The 24925-nt window shown below is 40.8% G+C and overlaps 5 protein-coding genes across 6 annotated transcripts in view; 2 read left to right on the forward strand and 3 right to left on the reverse strand.

Annotated features, from left to right (window-relative positions):
* Positions 1 to 469: 469 nt before the first annotated feature.
* On the reverse strand, positions 470 to 8402 carry rhoua (ras homolog family member Ua). Its single transcript, XM_035652068.1, has 3 exons — positions 8127 to 8402; positions 6074 to 6262; positions 470 to 5243 (listed from the first exon to the last, which is right to left on the reverse strand). The coding sequence occupies exons 1-3, from the start codon at positions 8400 to 8402 to the stop codon at positions 4959 to 4961; spliced, it is 750 nt and encodes a 249-aa protein (XP_035507961.1). The 3' UTR covers positions 470 to 4958.
* A 1352-nt stretch (positions 8403 to 9754) lies between these two features.
* On the forward strand, positions 9755 to 13249 carry pdcd2 (programmed cell death 2). Of its 2 annotated transcripts, none has more exons than XM_035682111.1 (8): positions 9755 to 10065; positions 10647 to 10755; positions 10966 to 11022; positions 11208 to 11411; positions 11519 to 11668; positions 11778 to 11878; positions 11968 to 12081; positions 12668 to 13249. In XM_035682111.1, exons 1-8 carry the CDS (start codon positions 9886 to 9888, stop codon positions 12845 to 12847), a joined length of 1095 nt encoding a protein of 364 aa, XP_035538004.1. In that variant the 5' UTR covers positions 9755 to 9885; the 3' UTR covers positions 12848 to 13249. The 2 variants fall into 2 exon arrangements, with proteins under 2 accessions (XP_035538004.1, XP_035538005.1); XM_035682112.1 differs by having other exon boundaries at positions 11522 to 11668.
* An 834-nt stretch (positions 13250 to 14083) lies between these two features.
* Positions 14084 to 19488, reverse strand: tbp (TATA box binding protein). Its single transcript, XM_035682115.1, has 9 exons — positions 19385 to 19488; positions 18707 to 18913; positions 17975 to 18137; positions 17614 to 17791; positions 17164 to 17251; positions 16917 to 17008; positions 16549 to 16716; positions 16197 to 16291; positions 14084 to 15509 (listed from the first exon to the last, which is right to left on the reverse strand). Exons 2-9 carry the CDS (start codon positions 18755 to 18757, stop codon positions 15430 to 15432), a joined length of 915 nt encoding a protein of 304 aa, XP_035538008.1. The 5' UTR covers positions 18758 to 18913; positions 19385 to 19488; the 3' UTR covers positions 14084 to 15429.
* A 22-nt stretch (positions 19489 to 19510) lies between these two features.
* On the forward strand, positions 19511 to 21579 carry psmc3 (proteasome 26S subunit, ATPase 3). Its single transcript, XM_035682108.1, has 2 exons — positions 19511 to 20488; positions 21122 to 21579. The coding sequence occupies exons 1-2, from the start codon at positions 19544 to 19546 to the stop codon at positions 21458 to 21460; spliced, it is 1284 nt and encodes a 427-aa protein (XP_035538001.1). The 5' UTR covers positions 19511 to 19543; the 3' UTR covers positions 21461 to 21579.
* Positions 21580 to 23404: 1825 nt separating this feature from the next.
* psmb1 (proteasome 20S subunit beta 1) overlaps positions 23405 to 24925 on the reverse strand; it is a 2974-nt gene continuing 1453 nt past the window's right edge. The window contains exons 4-6 of the mRNA XM_035682118.1: positions 24457 to 24586; positions 24144 to 24250; positions 23405 to 24009 (exon numbers count right to left, since the gene is read on the reverse strand). Coding sequence (XP_035538011.1) covers positions 23824 to 24009; positions 24144 to 24250; positions 24457 to 24586 — 423 coding nt within the window. The 3' untranslated portion in view covers positions 23405 to 23823. The remainder of the gene's footprint in view (positions 24010 to 24143; positions 24251 to 24456; positions 24587 to 24925) is intronic.

The following is a 24925-nucleotide window of genomic DNA, read 5'->3' on the forward strand; positions in this document are numbered from 1 at the left end:
TGTGTGTGTGTGTGTCTCCATGCCCCCAAACATCTCTCACATCTTATCCCCTCTCTCTTGATGTGCATCAGCTGAGCATAGCATGGCTTGTTGCACTTGGTTATCACAAAGCTCACTGTCCAATTCCAAAACATTACTTTTGCCACAACAACATGAATAAAACGCACTCACTTTGGAGCCCAGGAAACCAAAAAAAACATATGCTGGGCCTGTTTTATCTGCATCGTGCTAGTGACCATCCTGAGTGCACAGAAATGTACAAATATGATAAACACTAACGTTATCTACTTGTCCAACTAAAAAGAAAAAAACATCTCTTTTCTCATTTCCTGTGGCCTCAAACAATGTGGAGGTGAGCAATCACATACATCCCGGAGTTACATACATATTTAAACACACACATTCCCAGTCCCACCACTGAGCACTGAGCCTCAAAATCAACAAAACACAGCATGTATTATACCAAATATTCTTTATTTCTCAGGGTATAAAACTTCTGTACAAACACATCTTTCTGTGACGGACGTCCCTCAGTTAAACAGCGAATTCAGTGCGAGCAGATTGCAGCAGATTCTCTGTTACAATGTTTGTACATGCAGGAAAAATGAAAACAAGCTGATGTTTCACGCAGGCTGAGAGGGTCGGTTTTCCTAAGGGAAATTCTCAGCTGGTGTCCCATGTGAGTGAGCTCAGGTGTGCTTTAGGGGGTATCAGCCTTAATAAAAGTCAAATCTCTAGAATGAACCATTCTGTCCACTGCAGCCCATCTGCTTTTGCTTAAACTCACTGAACTTTAGGGGATATTCTTGTGCAATCAACAATTAGGGATGTGTGGATATGCTATGTCAAGTAAAGTCTAACAACAGATTTTCTTACAGTGATCTGAAGCCATTCACATACAGAAACCATTTCATATTGTTTCCAGATTCAGACTGGTTTGGATGGCTTCACTTTCTATCAACACAAAACACTTGTTTACTGAGTCACTCATTTAGCAGTACCAAGAAAGTACAACTGTCTTGTATTCAATCCACCTTTGTCAATTTAAAAACCTGTTCCAGCATCAAATATCACAACAACTGAAAGTCAACCATTGCAGCAACTGTGTATTTTAGTACACATCCAGACTTTTCACCTGTCCCAAACATTTGTGTCTATCTTCAACATTTTTGTGTGACCTTCCCTAAAACACTGACTTTGCAGCACAATACTCTCCACCGTATCTCTTCCCTAACTGTCTTTATACACAATAGTTCACTTTCAGAGACCTGTCTGTTCAACATTACAAAGCCATTCATCTGCTATACAGAATATACAATGCTGTGGATCAACCAGCTCCTGAAAAGAAGGTAAATCAGACTACTTCTGAAACACAAAATAACACAACTATAAGTCTTATATAAAAAAGTTGAATTCATAAGCCAAAAAAAAAAAGAAAGTTTTACTGCTACCACGTTACAACAGGCTGTGACCATATGACCAGTGGCTTTTGCTTATGTTTTCTAACTTGCTATATAACCAACATTACTGAGTCAGTTAATTTTATGACTTTTATTTACTGTTAAAATATTTCAGCATACAACATTATCACTTGAGTGGACGCTGTCCAGTAAATGTTAGGATTATAGCATAAGATTAATTTACCAGGTGAGAACCAAAACAAACATGAAGTCATCCTCATATCCTGGTCAGAAACAGATATTGTTTTTTTACATGACTGATAGATGTCATTCATGCTGTTAATGTATTCAAACTGGAATAATTTAACACAGATTTATATTTGTTTCATTAGTTCAGGCCTGAATCACAGCAGACCCACTGTGATGAGAAACTTACTATGCTCTCCATAAGTGTACGTGACCTGGTAGAGGAAATGCCAGCTATCATAAGGGTCTGTGTGACCTTTACCCTACTTAGATCCACTATCAGCCAAGACTGCACACAAACAGCAAGACAAACAACTTATTATGCCTTTTCCCAGAGCAAGAAACAATGCATTTGCTGAGTAAAACATCGACACAGTGAACCCATTCAGTTGCAGTTGTAACATCTTCGGGAGAAAACTACCAAAAAGCTCCAGTAACGCAGTCTTCAAATCCAGACAGTTATACATTCAGGCCTAAATTCAACATGAGAATAAGTTCTCAGATTCCTCTTAGACAACAACACTGTACATATATGTATTTGAAGCCAGATTGTAGAAAAATCAGCAGGCCAGTTTAGGTTTCACAAGGGCATTTTTAGAGAAAAGTCTGGTAGGAACCAAATTTTGGTGCCAAAAGAAATGTTTAAAAGAGAGTGGCTAACTAACTGGGTGAAAATATTCCACAGAAGCGTAAAGCATTGTACAAATCCTCTACTACGATTGTGCAAGTTCTGGTGTTCCTGTCTCAGTTTGCATTAACTAGGGAGAAAACACGCCAAACTCTGAACATTTTGTGTAACTTAAATTTAATAGATTTAAAAGGAATTATTAATAATTGAATTTCAAGGCACACCGCATCTCACTCTATTCCCCACCAGTAGATGACTGACTTTAAACCACACACTAAAAAAATGTGATGCAAAATGTGATTAAAATGTAAAGGATTTCAGGTCTTTGAAAAAAACATAAATCAGAAAAACTGCCTCACTTTTACAGATTTAACAGGTTTAACACATTTTAGCCCAAAGTTTACAGCTTCCTTAGCTCTGAGCTAACAGCTAGTTCACACTCATTGAGTTAGATATCTATTATTGTTGACTATTGTTGACCTTTTCAGGAGGTTAAGTTAACTGGTGTGGATTACTTGCTGTTGTGAGATGGTTAAAGGTACGGTTAAACAGTAAAACACTCTGAAGGTATGAATCTTGACGGTTTAACCTCGTCTTATAACGTTTGGGTTACTAGTCAGACAAAGGTTTAACGTGGGCCTGACAGGGGTTTAGATCATATTTTAGATGGGCCCAGAGTGAAAATCAATTTTTTTATGTTTATGTCTTATCAATATGAATATTTATGTTGCATACACACTAAATAATGGGAGATCTGCTTTGAATCCATTACAGACTGCACACTGGTTGCACCCTTTTTCCATTCTGCTGCAGTGACTCTAATACAAAGAGCCATTCAGCTGCAGCCACTGCAGAGAAATAGCTGTAAATTTTTGCTCTTGTTTAAGTAACTACAATGTACAAAGGGAGGTGTGGCAGTGGAGTGTTTGACGGCCACACAGTTTGTGTTTTAGTTTTTATTTCTGCTTTACAACATACAAAACGTATTCTATTGGAGAGAGAATAGGCTGCAGAGGCAGAAATTATCAATGGTTAGCACTGTAATAAAGAAAGCGAGAGATTGTATCTTGGGTAAAGGGAGCAAATGCAGAGCAAAAAACATGATGAATCAAACTATAGTTCATAACTACTAAGAAAAGATTTCACTGAATATGTACATAATTCAAATTTCACAGTCTTAGATACACACTTGCATTGGAAAGCTAAGGAATAAATCCATCTCTGTGTTTTTTTCATTTTGTAGATTTAAACACATGCAAAGAGCACTTGGTTGATCTATTTCTGTTAAGTGCTCACACTTATGGCTGTTCAAGTGTCTGGAAAGATACAAATATCTGAAACCAATATTGTATTTGCCTGACTTGCAACTTGTGCCTATAGACGCACGCAGGTTACTGGTTGATCGGATGAATATTTCAAATCCAGTTTTAGGCTGAATTCTTTATTTGCAATGTGAAAAAGGCCTCTACAGAAGTCACTTAACAGCTAAAGTTATTGCTTGTTGAACAATGTGAAAACACTAAAATTACAAAATGTCCTCCTGCCCGATTAAGGTCAAGTGCCTGTCTGCAGTGCACCACCACGGTACAGAGACGATAGAGTCCTTCAGTACTAATGTGGAAAAGATGAGGCCACCAGTGGAAACCTGACTTCCACATACAGTGTTGAGTCTTCTTGAGTAAAGATACAACTTGCTTTTGCAGAACAATGCTTTGTGTGTTTTATCATCTGGATGTTCAGACAGTCTCGTTTCATTGTTCAGCATCTTTTGCTAGTACTGAGATATGTGGTAGCTATCATTACTCTTTTTAAACAAATTTAGCAAGTGAAAAAATATGACGGTGTTATTTTTTTAATAAGGCAAGAATGGATTGGGAAGAAGGACACAAGCATTAGTTCTATTGTTGTTGATGTGATCAACACCAAACTTATTGACTGTCTGGCTTCATTCTGGGCCATACAGTGGCAGGACATGAAGACAACCTCACTAAAAACCAGACCTAATTCCACAAATAGTGGAATAGACTAGACTAGAATACAAGGTAAACCAAGATCCAGGTTTCAGATTAGGCTTATAGGCTGCACCTTTACCTGTATAACACTGTGTCCAGTGATTATGTCTGGGTCAAAAAATCCTAAATGGATACATTTTTCATATGTAACTAAGGATGTTAAATTTCTAATCACAGACAAAGAGAAAAAGTTTCTGGCCTGGTCTGATCATAAACAATGCACCAGGCATGGAGAGAGTCTTCTGCTAGTCCCAGAAAAGTTCTGGTTCGTACCAGTTTCCATGGGGGACAGGGAGAAACTTGTCCTGCAGAGGGCTCATACTGGAAGCAGGTTAAGAATCAAACACGGTTAGAAAAAGGCCACGGCAGTACTTCTGTATTTTCAGAGCAGGTTCTTCTAGAACCAGGCTGGGCTCAGTAGTAAATAATCCACTATAAGACTAAAACTCCTCTCCAAACAAAAACAAAACGTAAAGCACTTTAGATCTGTGACAGTCTTACTTTGGTTCCCAGCCACAGTCGAGTCGAGGTCCTGCTCAACATCTGGCTCCATTAGAGAGAAACCCAAACAAAAAGCGAGTCCAGGCAGAACCCAAACCCAGCTGAATTCAGACCAGGATACAGTCAACAGAGCATCAGAGTCTTAGACCCAAACTGATCGCAGGGTCTGCTCTAGGCCACACAGCAGTACCTTTTCCACCATGACTTGGACAGACTCTTCATCTTGTCCGGCGTCTGCCTTTGCTTTTTTCGTCGTTTCTGTTTCCCTCTTGGGTGCTTATGAGAGCTGCAGCTCTGCAGGCTAGCCAGTATGGCTGTGTCAAACACTTCTTTCAAATTCTTTTGGGTCAGTGAAGAGCACTCCATGTAGGCCACAGCTCCAATCTCCACCCCACAGTCCCGGGCATCTGCTGGGTCCACAGGTCGCTCCCGGTACTTAGCCAGGTCGATGAGAACCTAAAGAGAGGAGGCAACATGTGTGTTAATATGCTTTTTTTATTGCCTTTTTAATGGATAGTGACAGCTGAAGATAGACAGGAAAGGGGGGTAGAGAGAGGGGATGACACGCTGCATTCGAACCCTGGGCCGCTGCAGCAACTTGGTACATGGTCGCCGGCTCTACAGCGCCCATTAATATGCTTTTGTAGATCAGGATTTTCTGATATATTAGTCAGAAACAATTTTATAATATTTGAGAAGCATCCTACAAAGTTGCTGCTAAATTTCTTCTAAACAGTTGAAATTTCCTTCTATCTAAAGCAAAATAAACCCTGAGTCAAATACACAATCATGTTAAAGATCATAAAATTGGCAAACCATTGATGTTGTGATATAATAATAGTGCAGAATAAGAACTGTGACACTGTTTGACAAGTCAAAATTAGGTCAATTTAACAGTCAGACATGTAAGCTTCTATTTTATGCTGTTGCTTAATGTTTGTCAAAATGAAGGCATCATACTGTCTATATAAGTATTTCTAATATAAGAGCATGTTGGTGCTTGTTCCTCCTACCCCTCAATTGTTGATGCATCTATGAATTCTAGAACTCTCTAGAATATTTCTCCTCATTTTAAGAGTCTTTCTCATTGCACGTTTTAATTCTCACCAACATCAACCATTGGGAGAAGCTTTTGTGCGTTTGTACGTGCATCTTTTAATTGGACTGTTGAATAAAACACAGAATTTCCATTTGATTTGTTGTAACTCTAATTAGGCTGCCTGTTTGTTTTCATCATGATATTAAATAAGACATATAAGCATTAATGCATGTGTAATTTCCTTCACCTTGACATCTTCTCGGAGGTCACACTGCGTCCCAACCAGGACAAGCGGAGCGAAGGGGGCGTGTCTCCGAATCTCTGGAACCCACTTCTCAGGAACGTTCTGGAAGGAGGCGGGACTGACGACACTGAAGCACAGCAGGAACACATCTGCACTGGTGTAACACAGAGGTCGCAGCTTGTCAAACTCATCCTGGAGAGATCAAAACGAGGAGAGAAGAACTGCGGTGAGGATGAAGCAAATGCACTGATTTAGCAACCGGCACAATAATGCTTTTTAAGAGATATCACATCCTGTCCATCATGTCTATCCTTCCACAGCTACTGGTGCTACTGAGGGGTCTATTTCAGTGACACATGATTAACTATGAAGATCTGTGTAGTTTCTCCTCCCTGGCTTTGTGTCTCTCCCCTTGATCTCCCACTCTGTCCTTCCTCTGCCTGTGATCCTCCCATTCATTCTGTCATCACATCTGAAAACACACTGATACAGAGAGCCAGCTGTTCCTCCACACACACTGAGGGTACAGTACACACCTGCACGCAGCGGGGCATTTTTCTTTGAAATCATTTCTGTATTTGTTTTCAAAGATAACATTGTTTGTTTCAAGGTAAACATCAGCTCTCAGTTGTAGCTCATTGTTTCGGACAAACAGCTGCTGTAAATAGATGTAAAATGCATCACTTCCTGTGTGCCTGAGAACTGTTCCTAGGAAAGACCAACCAGACAGTTTCCTGGAGAGATAATTAAATTTAATTGAGATATCCATTGTAAAACAGGTCCAGTTATCTATGAAACCTGCTCCTGGAGCCTAATGCACACCATGTTGGTCAAACCAGACTGTCACTCTTCTGTGATTTTTAAAAATGCTGAACAGGAAATAGATTTGGATAAATCAGCAAAACCTTATATGAAATCTTTTAAGGCATCTGTAGCAACATTGAGCAACAATATATGTTTTAAGTTTTGGAAAAGATTTAGTGTCCAATTAAAAAAGCTTTATGGTCGGAGGGGGATACCACGCAACCGCTGCGTCCCGGTTTGATTCCACCAGGGACCTTTGTTGCACTTCAGACCAGCTCTTTCTCTCCACATTTCCTGTGTAGCTCCACAGTGTCATTTACCAAAAAGAGGCAAAAATGCCTGAAAAACAAGAATTTGTGTGCGACCACAAAGAAAGAAAGAAGATTGTTCTCTCTTCTTCAATTCCCCCGTCAGAGGCGCTGTTTCAGACGCAAATAAAACAACAACAGGAAATGCTGCTGGTCTGTGTGTGTGGTTGTGTGTGTATGTTGTGTTTGTGTGTTGGTGTGTGTTTTGTGTGTGTATGTAGTGTGTATGGCGTTTGTGTGTTGTGTTGAGATCACTGACCTGTCCGGCATGTGTCCCCCAAAACAAAAAGAGTTGTAGTTTGGACGGCTGCCGTCACGTACACCCGCTCACACACACCACACACAACCATACACACACACCACACACCTGTGAGACCATTGTGTATTTATTCACTGAAACACACATACTATGCCATTATAATTCATTCTTTAACCAAATCACACAATCTGATGACATCAGCTGCGTAAAAGGTAGATTAACTAACCTCCTTTAAATTAAGACACTCAGCTTAAAGATCCAAAGATGAATCCATTATATTGGCTTTCGAGACTGTCACTCAAGCAGTCAAAATTAAATCAATTACAATACAATCAACTACTTAAGTTCTAATCATATAATTAAAGCGCTTATAATCAAAAACTAATTGATAGACTGGTCCAGACTTAAATTAAATGCTGTAATCAACATCCCTACACACTTAAATACCAATATATTGATCAGCCCCTCTATGTAGTCGGATCTTATAATACTCAGCTCTGTGGTCAACTGCTGCATTTAGACTTTCTAATGATTATTTATAGATCTTATATGAACTATTGAATCAGCATGATAGTCACCATACTTTACTGAGAAGTTGTCAACGCGGTGGGGATGTCTCGGTGGGGTAGCCGTTGGGGTGTAAGCGACCACGCAGGCTGGTTTATTCCCAAAGTCCGTCCCACACCAGCACACACTTCACCGGCTCCTGCCGCTTCTCCGGCTCCCGCTGCGCCTGGCCGGAGCCGCAGGTCCTGCCGGAGCCCCTGTCGCGGCTTTCCGGACTCTCCTTGGTGGTGACAGGGGGCAGGGACATCCGGTGCCGGCTTGTAGCCTCCGTCTGGCCCCTGCAGAGGGCATCTGGTACTAGTAAGAGGAGGGGTGAACATGAAGCCCGCCGGCAACCCCGGGCCAGGAGGTTCAGTCTCGGTATTAGAGGAATCAGTTTTTCACATTCGTCCATATCTTACCGTATATCTGCTGGCGGGTTGTAATGACTTTTGTCCTGTTGTACTGCTGCTTCCTTCATAGAGTTCTCCATAGGTTTATTCATAATAAATATAACATAGTTTCAACCTTCATGGACATGCCCAAAACTACAGCCCACCAGTACGCGAGACTTATGTCCATAACTTCAGGAGTTCAGCGGTTCATTTAAATTAAAGTCCGGTTTAAAGAGCGGGGATATTCAGATTAACGGCAATCTGTCTTGTATACAAGTCTTAAGTGTACCGGATCCAGGATACGTCATGAGACAGACAGACGCGCGTGCCCAGACTCGCCCTGATCTAGATGACATCACTGCTCGTGTGATGTGTGTTAGTGTTTGTCGTAGTGTGTAGAGAAGAGAGAGGGGGAAAAATTAGATATATAAGTAAAAAAAAATAAAGGGGGAAGAGAACTCAGAATCCAATTAAAATATTCAATAATACATATACTATATACAATAAAATGAAGCAAAGTATTATAAAATCAAAATTTTTAAAAAGTAGTTTATTATCAATATCTGAATGTTAAAATATTACTTGATCGTATGAAATATAATATATATATTAATAAAATCATTAATAACTTTATTTAAAGTTTATTTTTAATCTATATTATTTTCTGTTGATCTAGTGTTCATTAACTAATTTTTCATCAATTGCTATCATTTATTACTTATTACTCATATTTTCATTTTTGTTTTGTCTTCTCGATACAGTCTGTTATATGACTGATAGCAGATGTACTCAGATTCTCCACTTAAGTGAGAGTATGTAATAACACATTATATTCCATTAGATATATTATTATAGCAACGATACTATTGTGCTGGTCGAGGTGGAACTTAACTACTTTATATTATGTTGTTGGGTATGAGTAAGATCAATTAATAGCAATGCAATCATATTTAATAAACTAATAAAAGGTTTTGAATGAAAAGTCTTAAAATGCAACAACTACATTAGATCAATATAGTGGATAAAGCTCTATTTTATTGCGTTATATTCTTCAGAATTGTAATATCAAGATGGAAATATTCAATCAAAACACAACTCAAGTACAGTATGAGATTACTGATAGGACATTTGCGCCACCTAGTGGACATAGTGAAAATCACACGTGATACCTGGTAATTAAACGCTTATTAAAAAACATTTAAAAAAGAAACATATTAATAAACATAAAAAAAACATATTAATATTTTATGGGTCTCAGGAAAACCACTTAATATCCTATTTCCCCTCATACCATATCAAATGTAGACAAGTCTGTACCATAATATCACATCAGTGAGTGCGGAACTAAACATCAGCCGTGTTTCCTCACGGACTCTCTTCTGAGCTGCACCCAGGTCTCATGTGTTGTGTTGTGACAGGTTGAAAAAGACTCTTCTCTTCTGGACAGAAGTCTGCTAACATAAGCTGTCCGTCTGACAGAGAGACAACCTCCTTCATACCAACATGTCCTCGGCGGAGGTCGTTCTGGGTTTCCTGGAGGAGGCGGAGCCGTGGCGGCTTCTCTCCCCGCAGTTCCCCAGTAAAGTCGGAGGGAAACCGGCGTGGCTCAGCCAGAAAGGCCTGCCCTCACTGCCCGGGCTGGACTGTGAGATATGCCGCCTGCCTATGGCCTTTCTGCTGCAGGTTAGTGATCCGGAGGAGGGAGGGAGACAGTGTGTTCACCGTGTGGAGCTCAGAGTGAACAAGTCATTAAAGTGAACTACACAGAGACAGACAGTGGTAATGTCTCCCTCAGAGAAACCATGGAGCTGATTCATAGATGATTATAATAATACTGTGTTACAGAGTAGCTTTAGTGGAATAAATATGTGAATATTTTCAGAATAAAAGTACCAACAAAGCAGGTAACTACTGTAGAGGATCATTAATTCGTTTAGTTTATTGTATTAACATTTCCAAGGGACTAAAGACATTCAGACAGATTTGAAAATTCATGTTAGATCAGAGAAATAAGCAAATAAATAACTGTGATACCAAGCGCCTCTTTAAAGGTAACCCTAAGCTGACAAGTCTACTCATTTTTATGTCAGCCAAATAGTTACTCTTTATATACTGATCTCACCCTTATTCATTATAAAACTAGAAAAAGTACTTTGGTGTGACCAAACTCAGCTCCAGACTAATCTGAGCTGCTCTTCTATATAATATATATTATTATATATAATAACTATTCAGTGTAGTCATGTTCTCCATCCTCCTTGCAGGTGTATGCACCAATTTCTGGTCAGGACAGAAGTTTCCACAGAACGCTCTTTCTGTTCTGCTGCAAAACCCATGAATGCTACACATGCAACGACAGCCGCTGTATGAAAGGTAACTATTATTATCGCTTTAATGTTTGTCATTTGTCCTGTTTGTTGTCACATGATAGCAGAACTGACTTCTTTTATTGTCCTGCCTTCCCCACATCCCCTTCACATTTAGAACCACTGACCTGTTGTTTGGGGCTCTTTTTTTATAAGTGTAAACTCATTTTGTAACGTTTTTTTTGACAGATTGTGTTTTATCTTCCTTTCCTTTCAGTTTTCAGAAGTCAGCTACCTCGGAGGAATGAGTTCTACCCCTACAACCCTCCCCCAGGTTAGTGTGTTTAACCAAAAATATAACAGTGCTACAATCAATATTTCTACATGTTTAGAGAGCCGATATTAGCTTTGATACAAAATGGTAGGAAAGATGAAATGTATATAATTGTATTTGGCTTTGTTCATTATTTAGATTCTGGCAGGATATGTGCACTGATTGTTTTTCTTTTTTTTCCTCAGAGGATGAACCTCCCAGCGATCCCACCCCGGACCAGAGTGTGTTGCCCGTCTCTGGAGTTAAACTATGTTGGGTGTGTGGTTGCCCTGGCAGCAAAGCCTGCTCTCGCTGTCACACTGTGACCTACTGCGGAAAACAACACCAGACCCTCCACTGGAAACACACACACAAGAAGGAGTGTTGCAAAGAAGTAACAATGGACACACGTGTGTATTTTCCCTCCAGTCACTGAAGGCGTTGCGTTTAGAGAAGTAGAGTTTTTGCCACACGGAAGACTTCATGTCTCTGCTGTGTCTTTTGTCTTTCTGCATAGAAGCATCCATTGTCCCAACCTCTCCCTTCCTCTTCCCTGAGTTTGAGCTGGTCACTGAGCCTGAGGAGGATGAGGAAGAGGAGGAAGAGAAAGACACAAAGGAGACTGAAGAAGAAGAAGAGGAAGCGGGGGCAGATTCCTTAGCAGACAGTAAGTTTTAAATGATGTCTGACATTTGGTCCCTTGAAGTAATCTGCTGCATTAAATGTATAAATAATATCTCTAAAGCCTATATCCTGACTTTGTATTCTGTATTCAGCCCTGGAAGAGACAGACCTGGAGGAGATGGCTATGCATGAGACTGAAGACAACAAAGTGTTCCAGCGGTTTAAAAAGAAGATCGCACCAGAACCACACCAGGTATAAGAATAAGTAATAATATGGTTAAAAGACTGGAATGAACACAACCACGGTCTGTGTCCAATCTCAGTGTGTTTTGTTACATTCAGGTGGTGCGTTACAGTCGAGGGGGCTCTCCCTTGTGGATTTCTTCTCAGCACATCCCTTCGGATCAGGATGTCCCACCATGCACCTGTGGCGCCAAGAGGATTTTTGAGTTTCAGGTAGTTACTGGCTGATAGATGCTCAGTAATCCGACCTCTTAAAGACATTTTAAATCTTCTTTTTTCACTCACCACAGTCTTGAATGCCAACATGCTCTTATGTGCCAAATTTATAAAGTTGTGTATGCATGTTGATGAATGCGAACGAGCAAAGTTAAAGTGTATTTTTATTATTTGGAATGAGTGAACCAAGGCCTTTTTTGCCGTTGAAATGTTCAGAAATATCCAACATTTGGTGCAAGAACTGCTCCAGTACAATCGCCTCATCTGTCAATAGTTTATTAATGAATTCAGTCAAATGTAAATCAAACTATCCCTCTGTGGACCATTATATGTCATGTATGGCAAACCCTGACCAGAGGTTTCTTTCATAGTTCACTGTTCATTGTATGCACTATGAAGTGGAAGAAAATGCTCGATTATTACTCATTCATGTGATCGTTTAATAACTAATAGGATTTATAGCATGCAAAAACACTGAAAAAGTTCCTCAATCATGTCTGAACAACCCAGAATGCTGGATTATGTGTGTAACTCTGAAATACATGTAATAACTTTATGTGTGTGTGTGTGTGTGTGGTTTTAGGTGATGCCCCAGCTGTTAAACAGTCTGTGTGTGGACTCGAAAGGGGCCAGTATTGACTGGGGGACACTGGCTGTCTACGCATGCTCTGCCAGCTGTTACCATGACGACCAGTACTGCCCCGAGTTCATTTGGAAGCAGGACGTCAACTCAGATCAACACACACAGATTAAACCTACGTAATGCACGTGTGCTGCTTGACAAGAGTTTTGGACACACTGATAAATGTGAGAACTGATTTTCACTGTGGGCTGGACGTGAGCTTCTCTTTTATGTAACAGATCAACTTAAAATCTGTGAAATTCAGCGGATAGAGAGCTCAAACTCCTCCCTCTGACACTATCACGAAGATATTTGCTGTATATATTTCAACCAGGTTTATTTTTACAGTTGTAAACATATTCTGTGTACTGACAGTGTTTATCTATGAGTTCATTAAATGGATCTATTCTGGCATCAATAATATTCTGACCTATGTGGTAAGAATCAGTACCACATACTGTTTATACAGCAGATCTATAGGAGCCAAAGCAAACAAAGCATGACCTCGTGCCTTATCGTCCCACAATAAAGTTTTTAACTAAGTTGTCTGGAGTTCATCAGGTTTTCTGCATCTTCCAGTGTCAGACAGATAATGTACATTAAGTTAAATACGTTTGCAGACTATAAGACATCAGGTCTGATGTATCTCCCACTGAGATTACTGCAATCTCAACTCAACTGACTGATATTAAATTCAAGGTTGCATATATCAGATCAGATGTGTGCTATAGGAAAAAAAATGTTAATGTAAACATCAGGGTCACTAATTTAGTAAAACAATGTAAGTAGTAGCAGCACAAGTATAGAGTAGTTTAGTCCTTAAACTGAATAAAGAAGTCATACAGCAATATCCTTTAAAGGTTTGCCAACATTAGACACCATAAGCTACAAAGTAAGGCTTTAGCAGCAAAACCCCCAGTGTATTTAATTAAGAAAGGGTGCGTTTTACTTCTTATGAATTCATCTTTTCATTTATAAGAAGAATAATGTTGTTCCTTGTATCTTTGTCTCGCTTTAAACAAAGGCTGTGTTTTGACTAAAGATAAATCTAACAGATGTAGTTCTGAATTACTAAGTTAATTATCTTTACACTAAGGTTTGATATACAGCAAGTGGTTAATGTTGCAGTGAATGAGGAGTAACCAAACGATCATGTTTGGTCTCTGTTAAATCTATATACTGTGCAGCAAGACTGTATAATCAGTTCAATACAACTCCGCCACCAATATAATCTGCCCAGTTTACACAGTGGAGTTCAACTCTTTAGCTCTTTACAAAAAATGACAACAATTGTGTTCATTGGATAACAAAAATGCTGTTTCCAGATAAAACAGCATCAAAATGTTGACAGAATAAACTTTAACAAAGAGCCAGTATGTACACATTTATTAATGCGCAGTGCAGCACTAACACTTTCAGAAGAATTGCATTTAGATGTGACAGGACTTCCTGACCTCCAGCTCGTCACAAAGAGGAGTATTAATCCTTCATCTCTTCAGCCATTCTGCTGTCCACACAGACGATTAAACAGTCAAAGTTGCCAGTGACACACAAGCACACCAGAAGTGCCCAGAATTTAAACTCGTTTTTGGCGTGTGGCTGAGCGAACAGCGTGGACAACCAAGACCGATGAACGTGCCTATGCTGAAAAACGATTCTTTAGAAAAAGGAAAAAAAAAAACAACAACTTTTAAATATAGTCTTAAATGGCCAAAAAAGTAGATAGAAAAACTTTAAAACAATACATAAACATGATGCATAGTTGACCTGCCATCATGACGCCTTAGTGCTTGTGCTAGTGAAGATACCGGACGTGAATTTAAGAGACGAGGTTTTCTACTTTAGGACCAACGGTGTCTTTCCTTCACGTTTTGGTTCTGGTTGAGTTTAAAGTACAAATTTATGTCAGGAACTCAAACTAAGTGACACAAATCTTGAAAGAACTAAACGACATGATGACAACTTCAGCAGCAGGCCTGGGATCAGTTTAGTTTAACTGCCAATTCAACATTTAAGAGCATCCAACTTCAGTTAACAGACTGTACTGTACTGTGTGATTTGAATTTAGAGGCAAAGTCACTTCCAGCATTTATTAAATTAGGACTTCGCTGAATCGAGATCCAACTGATTTGAATGTAGAAGATATCAATATAAAACTCTCACAAAGCAGACTGATTCGGTTTGGCATGAACATACTCTCGAACTACTGCAAATACTGTTAAGGAATGTGGGGCTGACGGACTCGAACGCGTCTTGATACAATTTGGGGACTGAGTGGACGATTAATAAAAACGCAATGTACAAAACTATTTAAAAGAGTTTAAAATAAAAACAAAAAACAAAAAAAACGGTCCTAGTCAGACCGCTTCTCTTCTAATCAGCGATATTTTTTACATGTCTTTACAGTCATATGTACAATCAGGGATGTGATCAGGACAACAGTAAAAGCCAAAAATAACTGGGCAAAAACAGAGAGAAGTTTCCAAATAAATGGAGATGTCTGTGTGTGAAACGTATCACTTGGGATTAGAACACAGCAACAAAAATCTGTAAAAATCCTGTTTTTCGAAGAAACAAAGTCGACTCACATCCCTTTACAACAGCCCTTACAGCAGTCCACATGTAGAGGTCAACGTGTAGATGACGCTTCACATGAATTTAAAAAAAAAAAAGAGTAAAAAGAGGCGGTGTTGGGGAGAAGATAAAAGAGGGTGCTCCAGGTTCTACGTTGTCTTGCGGAAGCCTTTCAGGATGGGGTAGATGTTTTCAAACGCTTCGTAGATCTCCGCTCTCACCTTGGCACCTTAAAAACAAAACAACACAGATTTACATGTTGTGAATTATCTCCTCCATTTTCTATTGTTTTACTGTAGTTTGAGCTTGATGACTTCATCATTCTTATCCAGTGGCTCTCAAACTTTTTAATATCTCACAATTTCATTAACAATGATGAGAAACAAATAGAAAATGAATTTTACTAAAATAAAAGATCAGCACAAACAGAAAACTCTTCATTTTCCCGACATAAAATCATATTCATTGAATGTCCCACTCCATATTTTTCCCCTGGTCATCCACGCACCATCTGCAGTGGCTCTATGGCCCCTAGTGAGGCCCGCCCCACAGTTTGAGAACCACTGACAATCTCAGGTTAGAGCTTGACTAAGACATCAACATGATCTATAAATAACAACAAACTGTTGCTGTTTTTACAATCACTGAACACATGATGGGGTCATTTAGAAAAAGTTTGTCAAGTTTTGTTTTCCAACCATGTCCCACTCAATCGACTGCTTTATCAAACACATCAACAAGTTGAGAAAAAATACTAATCTGCTTTTTCTGACCTGTGAAGTCAGAAAGAGAAACACAAAGCTGGTTACATCCACAAGCAGCTCAATCTAACCATCCAACCAATTATCTTCTCCTCCAAAAAGGTTGTGATTAGGACACAGGAGTAATGCCATCATTAGAGCGGAGTGGGTCTTACCTGTGAGTACAACTTTCCCAGAGACAAAGATGAGCAGGACGATTCTGGGTTTGATCATTCTGTAAATCAGTCCTGGAAACAGCTCTGGTTCGTAGCTGAAACAAACAAATTCATTCATTTTAATCTCAAGCACGAGTTCTGTTATTAAAATAAATCAATTTCAAGTTAAGAAACACTCCTGTTGGCTCTCTGCATTCTGTCTGCAACCTATATGCTAAATGCTTTCAGAAGATAAAGTCAGAAGATAGAGTCTGTATCGGAGGCTTCAGTCTGATCACAAATAAGCCACGTCTATCCTTTATTCCTGTGGCACACAAACACGACATTCTCACATTGCAGCCTCATAAATTACCTGCTAAACTGTTGATGTGTGAGGACTAATCCCTCCAGACGAATAGGGAACTTCACGTCACAGCTTCCCACCATGTTCTGAATCTTGAAGTCCAGGAACTTCGCAGGAAAACCAAGCTTCTGCACCACACGGGCGTATTTTCTAGCTGCTAACCTCGACTGCTCCTCACTAGAGGGGTGAGTCGATGAGATACACATTATAGGAGAATTGAGGAGAGGAAAGGAGATGAGACACAAGACAAGAAAACATTTTATTGAAAACTCAAGCAAAGCCTAGCATCCCTTCTAGAGACAACACTACTGTGAAAATATGGTTTTGTATTATAAACTTCAGCACATGAAAGGTCTGCAAATAAGCAACTTTCTGACCTCTTGGCTCCGGTGCAGACCATCTTCCCAGAGCTGAAGATGAGCGCAGTGGTCCTGGGTTCTCGTATTCTCATGATGACGGCAGCAAAACGCTACAAGAAGAAGGGGTAAGCATGACCCACAGAGCCACAGTGGCCAGATTTATAGGAAATAAACCAGAATTGTCCCTTAAGAAGCAAAAATAAAAATCACATGTTGAGCAGCTGACCAACACAGAGCTGATCACTGCAGTGTGCAGCAGTCTCACCTTTGGGTTGTACTCTGCATTCCTGGCTCTCAGAGCAATCGTCTTCAAGTCCAGTTTACAGCCCAGATTTACAGTAGATACAATGTTTCTAATAGAAAAAGACCGAACGAAGAAGTTAGGAGACATGACGAAACACTGTTCAGTCAGAAGCTCAGAAACAAGAAAACACATTTGTGACTGAGCAAAATGACACCAGGACACCTCCTGATCTCCGAACTGTCAGCTATATTCATGTGTAATGTCGAAATACATTTTAATTCACACTGAGCACAATATTTGGTCCTTGCATGCATTTCCTCAAACGATCATCTAGAAGTAAGCTAAACTTATACAGTTATCACTTACTATGGTAAAATAACATGACAGGGAAGATTGTCATTAGCTTCAAGTGGCATAAACAGATGAGAATAAGATACTTTGACCGTTATTTCCACTGGATATGAAACATACTGTAGCTGTGGTACTATTCCAGAGCTCTCTGAAGCCGGTGTGGCCGGTGTGATAGGGGTCATGGGGGTCAGCGGGGTGTTGTAGAGCGGAGTATTCCCCGGCAGTGCTGTGGTGGTCGGGCCTGCTACTGTCTGGGAATGGTAAAGCTGGGGGGTCTGCCCCGACGTCCCAGGAAGACCTGGAGAACAAAGAACGGGTTTTTTCACTACAATATGAACCAATGATAAACTTCCACTGCGGTTCAGACTTGGACAACGAATATTGAGATCAAATAAACGGTGAAAACACCAGATTATGACGGATTTCACCACATGAGGCTTAGAAAGGCCGGAGAAGAAGAAGACAGTAATGTGTGTTGTACCCGTGTTTGCTTGTTGCGCCTGTTGTTGTTGCTGCTGCTGTTGTTGCCTCTGCTGTTCTTCCAGTATAGACAAACTGTTGGTGTTTTGGACGGGCTGCGGTGTCAGGCCTGAGCCATACGGCATCATGGGACTGAAGATTGGCATGCCTGGAGTCATGGCCCCCTGCATGAGGACACAAAGGACATAAATTTGGGACTGAGCAGAAAAGCCACATCAGGAGCAAATTACACTAACAAACAAAAACAATAATTCACCATTGTCACAATGTTTACTCTTCCTCCTTTCTTTAAAGAAATACAAATAACTGTAGGTTCAACATGTTGGCTGCACAGCTATGTTACCAAAAACAATAGTACACTGGGTCCTGAATTAATATCTCTGTGGGGAACATGTTAAAGTTGTTAAAGTTGGTAAGTTTCAATGAAATGGAAATACCAGAGATAGTTAGTTCAGTATCATCTGTTACAAGCTGCAAGCTCTTGCAAACTCTGCACTGGCAGCTCCAGATTGTGGTTTAACTCAAAGATTTAATCTCATTGATATAAGTGACATTATATGACAACCACTGGGTCTCCAGTGACAAGGTCTGAAGCCTCAGCCAGATGTGGGTCTGCTGGGCAGCTACAGTGAGCTACGAGTGTGACTTGGTGAATCGGGCTGTGTTGAGAGGAAGATGGGAGCAAATTTATTTAAAGATGACTTCAGCATAAAGTAGTTGAAAGCAGTGTTACCTGAGGGGAAGCCAGCCCCTGGAAGGCTGGTATACTGTTGTTCTGGTCCATCTCCCCAGGTTAGTTCACTGCCAGTCAACAGCAGGAAGTACCACAGGCTGGAGAACTTCACACAGCAGGAGTCTGGTCTCTGTAGTACAGCAGACAAACAACCACAGTGGACTGGACTCACACAAACACACTCCTTCTTGTCTCTGGCCGCTGTGTCTGCAGAGATGGACAGAACCACTCAGATACACATTTTATCATTCCTAATTATTAATCACAATGCATCATGGACAGTTGAGTGAAGGACTTGCAGGTGACGGTGCAGCGGTGGCGCGAACACATTCACTGCTCGCTAACCACATTTAGCTTTAACGTGAATTAACGTGACTTCAGCCCGTTCATTCATTTTAAATGTCCTTTATAAAGTCGACTGTGCAAAACACGGGCGGCAACTTCATATACACCCGAGCAGTCTCCCGGCAGGATGCCTCCAAATGAAACACATCAACACACGGGCTAGCAGAAGTTAGCCGCAGAGCTAATGCTAGCAACGCCAGCTAACACGAAGTCGTAAGTTGTCATGTCAACCGCGTTGCGTTCACAGTCAAACACGGACTTTGTGCTGCAAAAACAGCCGCACACAACTGCGGCCTGTGCGGCTGCAGCGCGGCGCCCCGGCGGCGGACTTACGCTCACACTGTCGCACTTTAAAACCTTCACAGGAACAAAAATTAATTCACATTCAGACTCGTTTCATCCTCATCGGCGCCCGCGAGCGTCGGCGGCTGCTTCCGGAAGTCGACGCCTTTAACTTCCGGCGCGTCACAGTTCACCGCACACAGAAGGAAGATGGCGTCGCTGAGTGACAAGTCAGTTTGGGACGAAGTGGAGGATGGGATCGGGGAAGAAGTGTTAAAAATGTCCACGGAGGAGATAGTTCAGCGGACTCGACTGCTCGACAGTGAGATTAAGATCATGAAGAGCGAAGTGCTGAGGGTGACCCACGAGCTTCAGGCCATGAAGGATAAAATCAAAGAAAACACGGAGAAGATAAAGGTGAACAAAACGCTGCCGTACCTGGTGTCTAATGTGATCGAGCTGCTGGATGTGGACCCCAACGACCAGGAGGAGGACGGGGCCAATGTGGACCTGGACTCCCAGAGGAAGGGGAAGTGCGCGGTCATCAAGACCTCCACCAGACAGACCTACTTCCTGCCCGTGATCGGACTGGTGGATGCCGAGAAGCTGAAGCCGGGAGACCTGGTGGGTGTCAACAAAGACTCCTACCTGATCCTGGAGACCTTACCCACCGAGTACGACTCCAGGGTCAAGGCCATGGAGGTGGATGAGCGCCCCACGGAGCAGTACAGCGACATAGGAGGGCTGGACAAGCAGATCCAGGAGCTGGTGGAGGCCATCGTCCTGCCCATGAACCACAAGGAGAAGTTTGAGAACTTGGGCATCCAGCCACCCAAAGGGGTCTTGATGTACGGACCGCCTGGCACCGGCAAGACCCTCCTGGCCAGGGCCTGCGCCGCTCAGACCAAGGCCACCTTCCTGAAGCTGGCCGGTCCACAGCTGGTCCAGATGTTCATCGGAGATGGAGCCAAGCTGGTGAGAGACGCCTTCGCCCTGGCCAAAGAGAAGGCCCCGTCCATCATCTTCATCGATGAGCTGGACGCCATCGGAACCAAGAGGTTTGACAGCGAGAAGGCGGGAGACAGAGAGGTGCAGAGGACCATGCTGGAGCTGCTCAACCAGCTGGACGGATTTCAGCCCAACATGCAGGTCAAGGTAAAGAGGCTGGCACCAGAAACACTGTTTTCATACACCGCACATGTTTGTACACAAAGTATTTACAACCATGTTGTCCAGTTGTCCAGGAACTGTATATCAATAAACCATATTATATATATATATATATCTAGTAAGACCAGCACAAGACAACACATTAGTTATGTCAGAATCAAAATATTAACTGTCATATTATCTTATTGCTGTTCTGTGATGCCATTAAACAATCTTTCCCTCATCAGATTAAAAATAGAAAACAAACAATAACAGCACTCATTATAAACAGTGTGTTGCACTGCTGACTGTATGCATCAGGTTCAGGTTCATTGTACGTACTAGTACACATTTATAGGACAAAAGAGAACTCCGTACACTCAAATGTTCTGGTTCTTGGCAACAAATACGGTTTATTAAAAACTTCTGTCAAAGAGCAAAAACCTTTTCTACTTTTCTTAATATACTAATGGTCTTTATGCAGCTAATGACTCACAAATGAATGAAGTACAGGCCGTTTAAATGTGAAATATGGGCACACAGAACAAACTAAAAGCACCAACGTTCCTATCCTATCCCCCACCGTGGCATTACTTTACAGCATATTACAGTATAACTACATAAATTTTTATTTTTCAGGTGATTGCTGCCACCAACAGAGTGGACATCTTGGATCCCGCGCTGCTCCGTTCGGGCCGTCTGGACAGAAAGATCGAGTTCCCCATGCCAAACGAAGAGGCCAGAGCTCGCATCATGCAGATTCACTCCCGCAAGATGAACGTCAGTCCTGACGTCAACTACGAGGAGCTGGCTCGCTGCACCGACGACTTCAACGGGGCCCAGTGCAAAGCCGTGTGTGTGGAGGCCGGTATGATCGCGCTGCGCCGCGGGGCCACAGAGCTCAACCATGAAGATTACATGGAAGGAATCCTGGAGGTCCAAGCCAAGAAGAAAGCTAACCTTCAATACTACGCCTGAGGACACTGTCTGTGTCTGTCTTTATGTGTGAGAGAGTCTTTGATTATTAAACACTTGTTGGGTAAACACTTGTTACACTTGTTGATTAACTTGGGTTAATAAAAATAAATAAAATGTCATAAGTGTTGTGTTTCTTTCCACTGATAAGAGTTTGTATTTCATTGTTTCAGGTGTACCAGTATTTGAATGCCTGTTTCTGTTTTATCTAGAAAAACAGTAGTATATAAGTATATTAACACAAAGCTGGTTGATGTTCTGTCACCCCTGAGTACAGGTACTGTGAAGTGACTGCAGGAAAATGGAGACAAAGCAACAAAATGCACAAAACCAACAGGTGGTTAAAATGGTTGAGAACCATTTAGATTTGCTAACACAATATTCCTTTTTCATGACAGAAGTCATAGTAGGAAAAGAAAAGGGATAATTAATAGCATTAAAAGTGGCTGTATTCCTGCTATAGTTGCAAGCTCTGTCCCAAATCTCTACTACATACTAATAGTTAAGGTAAACTGTTTAAGCTTTTTATTTTATAACAACAATATATTTTATACCAACAGGAAATCACTTTGAAAGCTACTGCCAATTAAACATCCAAAAATCTTTCTAAAACCTAACACTTTTGTTTCTTTGAGATTGTTTTGGAGCTGTTCCACATCCACCTATTATTTTTTATTTTGAGTTGTGAGCAGCTCCTCCTGTATGCATTGCATTCTGGGAGAATAGTACACACTCAAAAATTCACCAGTACTTTATTTTGTCACTTTTCCAGTGAGAACACACTTAAAACACAGAATTAGTATGTAATACGACATAGTAGAACAAAGCTCATTCTGCATATAACTACCTATCTCCAGTATCCCAGTATCCCAGTAACCCTTTCCAGTGAGCCTGGGACATCTACATGGAATCCAGTCATCATTAATGTTATTAGTTACTAACAGTGTTTTGTGTTCTGCTATGGCAAGTAAATATGTCTGCAGTGAGAAAGGCTTATAGTCTACAGGAGTAACTTTTAGATTTTAGAGAATCTTTTATACATTTGCTTCAAATGGTTAAAACACTTTAAGTACCTACACTAATCTCTTATGAATGTATGTATGTAGAAGTGTTTAAATAAGGCAAAGATAATGTAGACCTCCTCTCCTCTCACATAGAAATGTTATCTGAGCCTGGCAGTCCATACTTTATCTGTTAAGACAAAACCAAACAACTGACTCAATTAATTATCTTTGTTTTGCATTAATTACTCATAATAACTTACTTTCTCATTAGGCAGAAACTCTCCTCATATTAGAGCTACTGTTAGTTAATTCAGTCGGATACTACATCTGAAGAAATACTTCAAACATGAATAGAAAATAATTAACAAAACTAATGAATATATGAATTAACAAATAAGATGTATTTTAATTGCCTAAATATTGTCAAAGGGTTTCAGTTATGGTTTTGTTAAATGTGAAAAAGTTTGTTTTTAATCACAGCTTCAGATTTTTCACTTTCATCAGACATAGTTTTCACTGTGGAGCCTTGAATGTGTAGACCAGTGACCAAGGAGCGGAAAAACAATTAACCACCTGATGGAAACAGTACGTTTAAGTAAAACATATTTCTTGTATGTAGATTTGATCACCAACACAGTTCTCAGAATATGTCCTGATGTATAGATAGTAGATTCAATTTCAGATGCAAAGGTCCTGAGACACATTCAGGCCACAACTCTTCCATTACTTTCACTTCTCAGAAAGCAGTGCACTTTTAATAGTTACCTTATTCTGTAATAATACTTTAATATCCCAATAAAATCCACATATTTTAGAGCAAACCCTCTTTTTGTGTCACTACAAAGAAAACTACCCACCAATTGCATCATTGTAAGCAGCACAAGCTATCTAAGATGGAGTGTCCATGTGTGGAGGACATGCAATGAACAAGAAGACCAATTACTTAAATTCTTTACATTTATTAAGAATGTAAAAAGAACAACAGAGTATGTATTCTTCCAAAACATAATGAAAAACAGAGGAAGAGTCTAAGCAGGGTGGGATGAAGAGAGTCTGTTGCTTCTCAGAAGAGGAGTGCTGATCTACAATCAGGTTGCTAGACCACAAATCCAAGGATGTAATAATAGCAGAAATTGAAGGGAACTTGTGGAAAGCAGGAGACAAGTGTTGATGTCAATGGATGTAAATTGTGAGTGCATATAAAAAATGGAATATCAGCTCCCCAGTTAATGCAACTTCTGGATCAACACTCCTATTTTAAGAAACTGGATGTTAAACGGCCACACCAACAGAATGTATGTGGAAATAACAAGCCAAAGACAAAAGCAGAGAACAGAGAACATTTCCCTCCTCAGTCCCTCCTCAGTCCTTCCTCAGTGGTATGGTCTGCTCATCGATGCCCTCCTTAGTGATGACACAGACACGAAGGGCATCTCCGGTATAGACGTCTCTCTCCGCGGCCGAGATGAAGACGTCTTTGACCAGCTGAACGGCCTTGTCCCGAGTCAGAGGAACATGCTGAACACCCTCCATGTTCTTGAATCCAATCTGTGGAAGGAGACAGACATGAGTGTACCTTGTGACCACTGTGAGGAAACCTGATTGGAGCTTTGCGTTGTCTCCATACCGGATAACATAAACATAGTGGCATTGTGAAGGTCGGGATTCAGTGTGTTATTTACCTGGTTGTCTAGTAGCGGTTGTAGCATGGCACTTGCTGATCCCCCAGCCTTGTAGGTGTCTCTCTGGTAGGAGCCTACTGGGTCAAAACTGTACACTGCTCCCTTGCCTACATTACAGACATAAAATATATCAAATTAAAACATGTTGTTACAACATAGCAACATTCCCTGCCCTCTGCAGCAATCGTACTGTGCACAAGAAGCATAGCTGCAGCCTAAATATGAATACGCAGCTCTTTTACTCACACAATCCAGTGGATATGACAGTGAAACATTTACTCATCTTAATAATCGGCAGTAATGAAGTACCTACCCTGTTCATCCAGCCCTCCGATGATGTTGTAGACATAGTAGGGGAAGAACCTCCTGCCGTACAAGATGGTGGACAACATGGCGGCAATGGCTCCACTGGTCATTGACTTATTGTTCGAGTGTTTGTACATCTGAGAATCAGAGTCAGAATCAGGTTTATTGCCAAGCAGGTTTTCACATGTAAAGCCTTGGTAAGTTGCTGCATACAGAAAAAGATGAAAATGAGACAATAAGAGACAATGTATACAAACATAAAAAGAGAGACAGAATTTGTTCAACGTGGCCGTATACTTAAATAAATGAGTGAGTGAAGAGCTGTGTGTGCAAAAAACTGTCCAGGAAATCTGCAAGTTAGCAGTGTGAAATATAACAATGAGCAAAGTGCATTAATGTAAAGCATATATTCAGCCTGGGTGGTGGGTTTAAGAGTCAGTGTCAGTGGGGGTCCCGGGCCTTGTTCATGAGTCCAG

This window comes from Morone saxatilis, unplaced genomic scaffold (assembly GCF_004916995.1).
Source record: "Morone saxatilis isolate NCDOM2014 unplaced genomic scaffold, NCSU_SB_2.0 Contig11, whole genome shotgun sequence".
In the NCBI taxonomy this organism is placed as follows: domain Eukaryota; kingdom Metazoa; phylum Chordata; class Actinopteri; family Moronidae; genus Morone; species Morone saxatilis.

Excerpts from the sequence above, each read along its gene's own strand:
- rhoua (XM_035652068.1), bottom strand. The coding sequence starts at position 8,402 with ATGGACGAATGTGAAAAACTGATTCCTCTAATACCGAGACTGAACCTC. Across the intron at positions 6,263-8,126 it reads AGCCGGTGAAGTGTGTGCTG|GATGAGTTTGACAAGCTGCG; the intron begins GTGTGGGACGGA and ends TGATCTCTCCAG. Across the intron at positions 5,244-6,073 it reads ACCTCCGAGAAGATGTCAAG|GTTCTCATCGACCTGGCTAA; the intron begins GTGAAGGAAATT and ends TCCTCTCTTTAG.
- pdcd2 (XM_035682111.1), top strand. The coding sequence starts at position 9,886 with ATGTCCTCGGCGGAGGTCGTTCTGGGTTTCCTGGAGGAGGCGGAGCCG. Across the intron at positions 11,412-11,518 it reads AGAAGTAACAATGGACACAC|AAGCATCCATTGTCCCAACC; the intron begins GTGTGTATTTTC and ends CTTTCTGCATAG. Across the intron at positions 12,082-12,667 it reads AGAGGATTTTTGAGTTTCAG|GTGATGCCCCAGCTGTTAAA; the intron begins GTAGTTACTGGC and ends GTGTGGTTTTAG.
- tbp (XM_035682115.1), bottom strand. The coding sequence starts at position 18,757 with ATGGACCAGAACAACAGTATACCAGCCTTCCAGGGGCTGGCTTCCCCT. Across the intron at positions 16,292-16,548 it reads ACACATCAACAGTTTAGCAG|CTACGAACCAGAGCTGTTTC; the intron begins GTAATTTATGAG and ends TGTTTGTTTCAG. Across the intron at positions 15,510-16,196 it reads TGGGAAAGTTGTACTCACAG|GTGCCAAGGTGAGAGCGGAG; the intron begins GTAAGACCCACT and ends TTTGTTTTTAAG.
- psmc3 (XM_035682108.1), top strand. The coding sequence starts at position 19,544 with ATGGCGTCGCTGAGTGACAAGTCAGTTTGGGACGAAGTGGAGGATGGG. Across the intron at positions 20,489-21,121 it reads AGCCCAACATGCAGGTCAAG|GTGATTGCTGCCACCAACAG; the intron begins GTAAAGAGGCTG and ends TTTATTTTTCAG.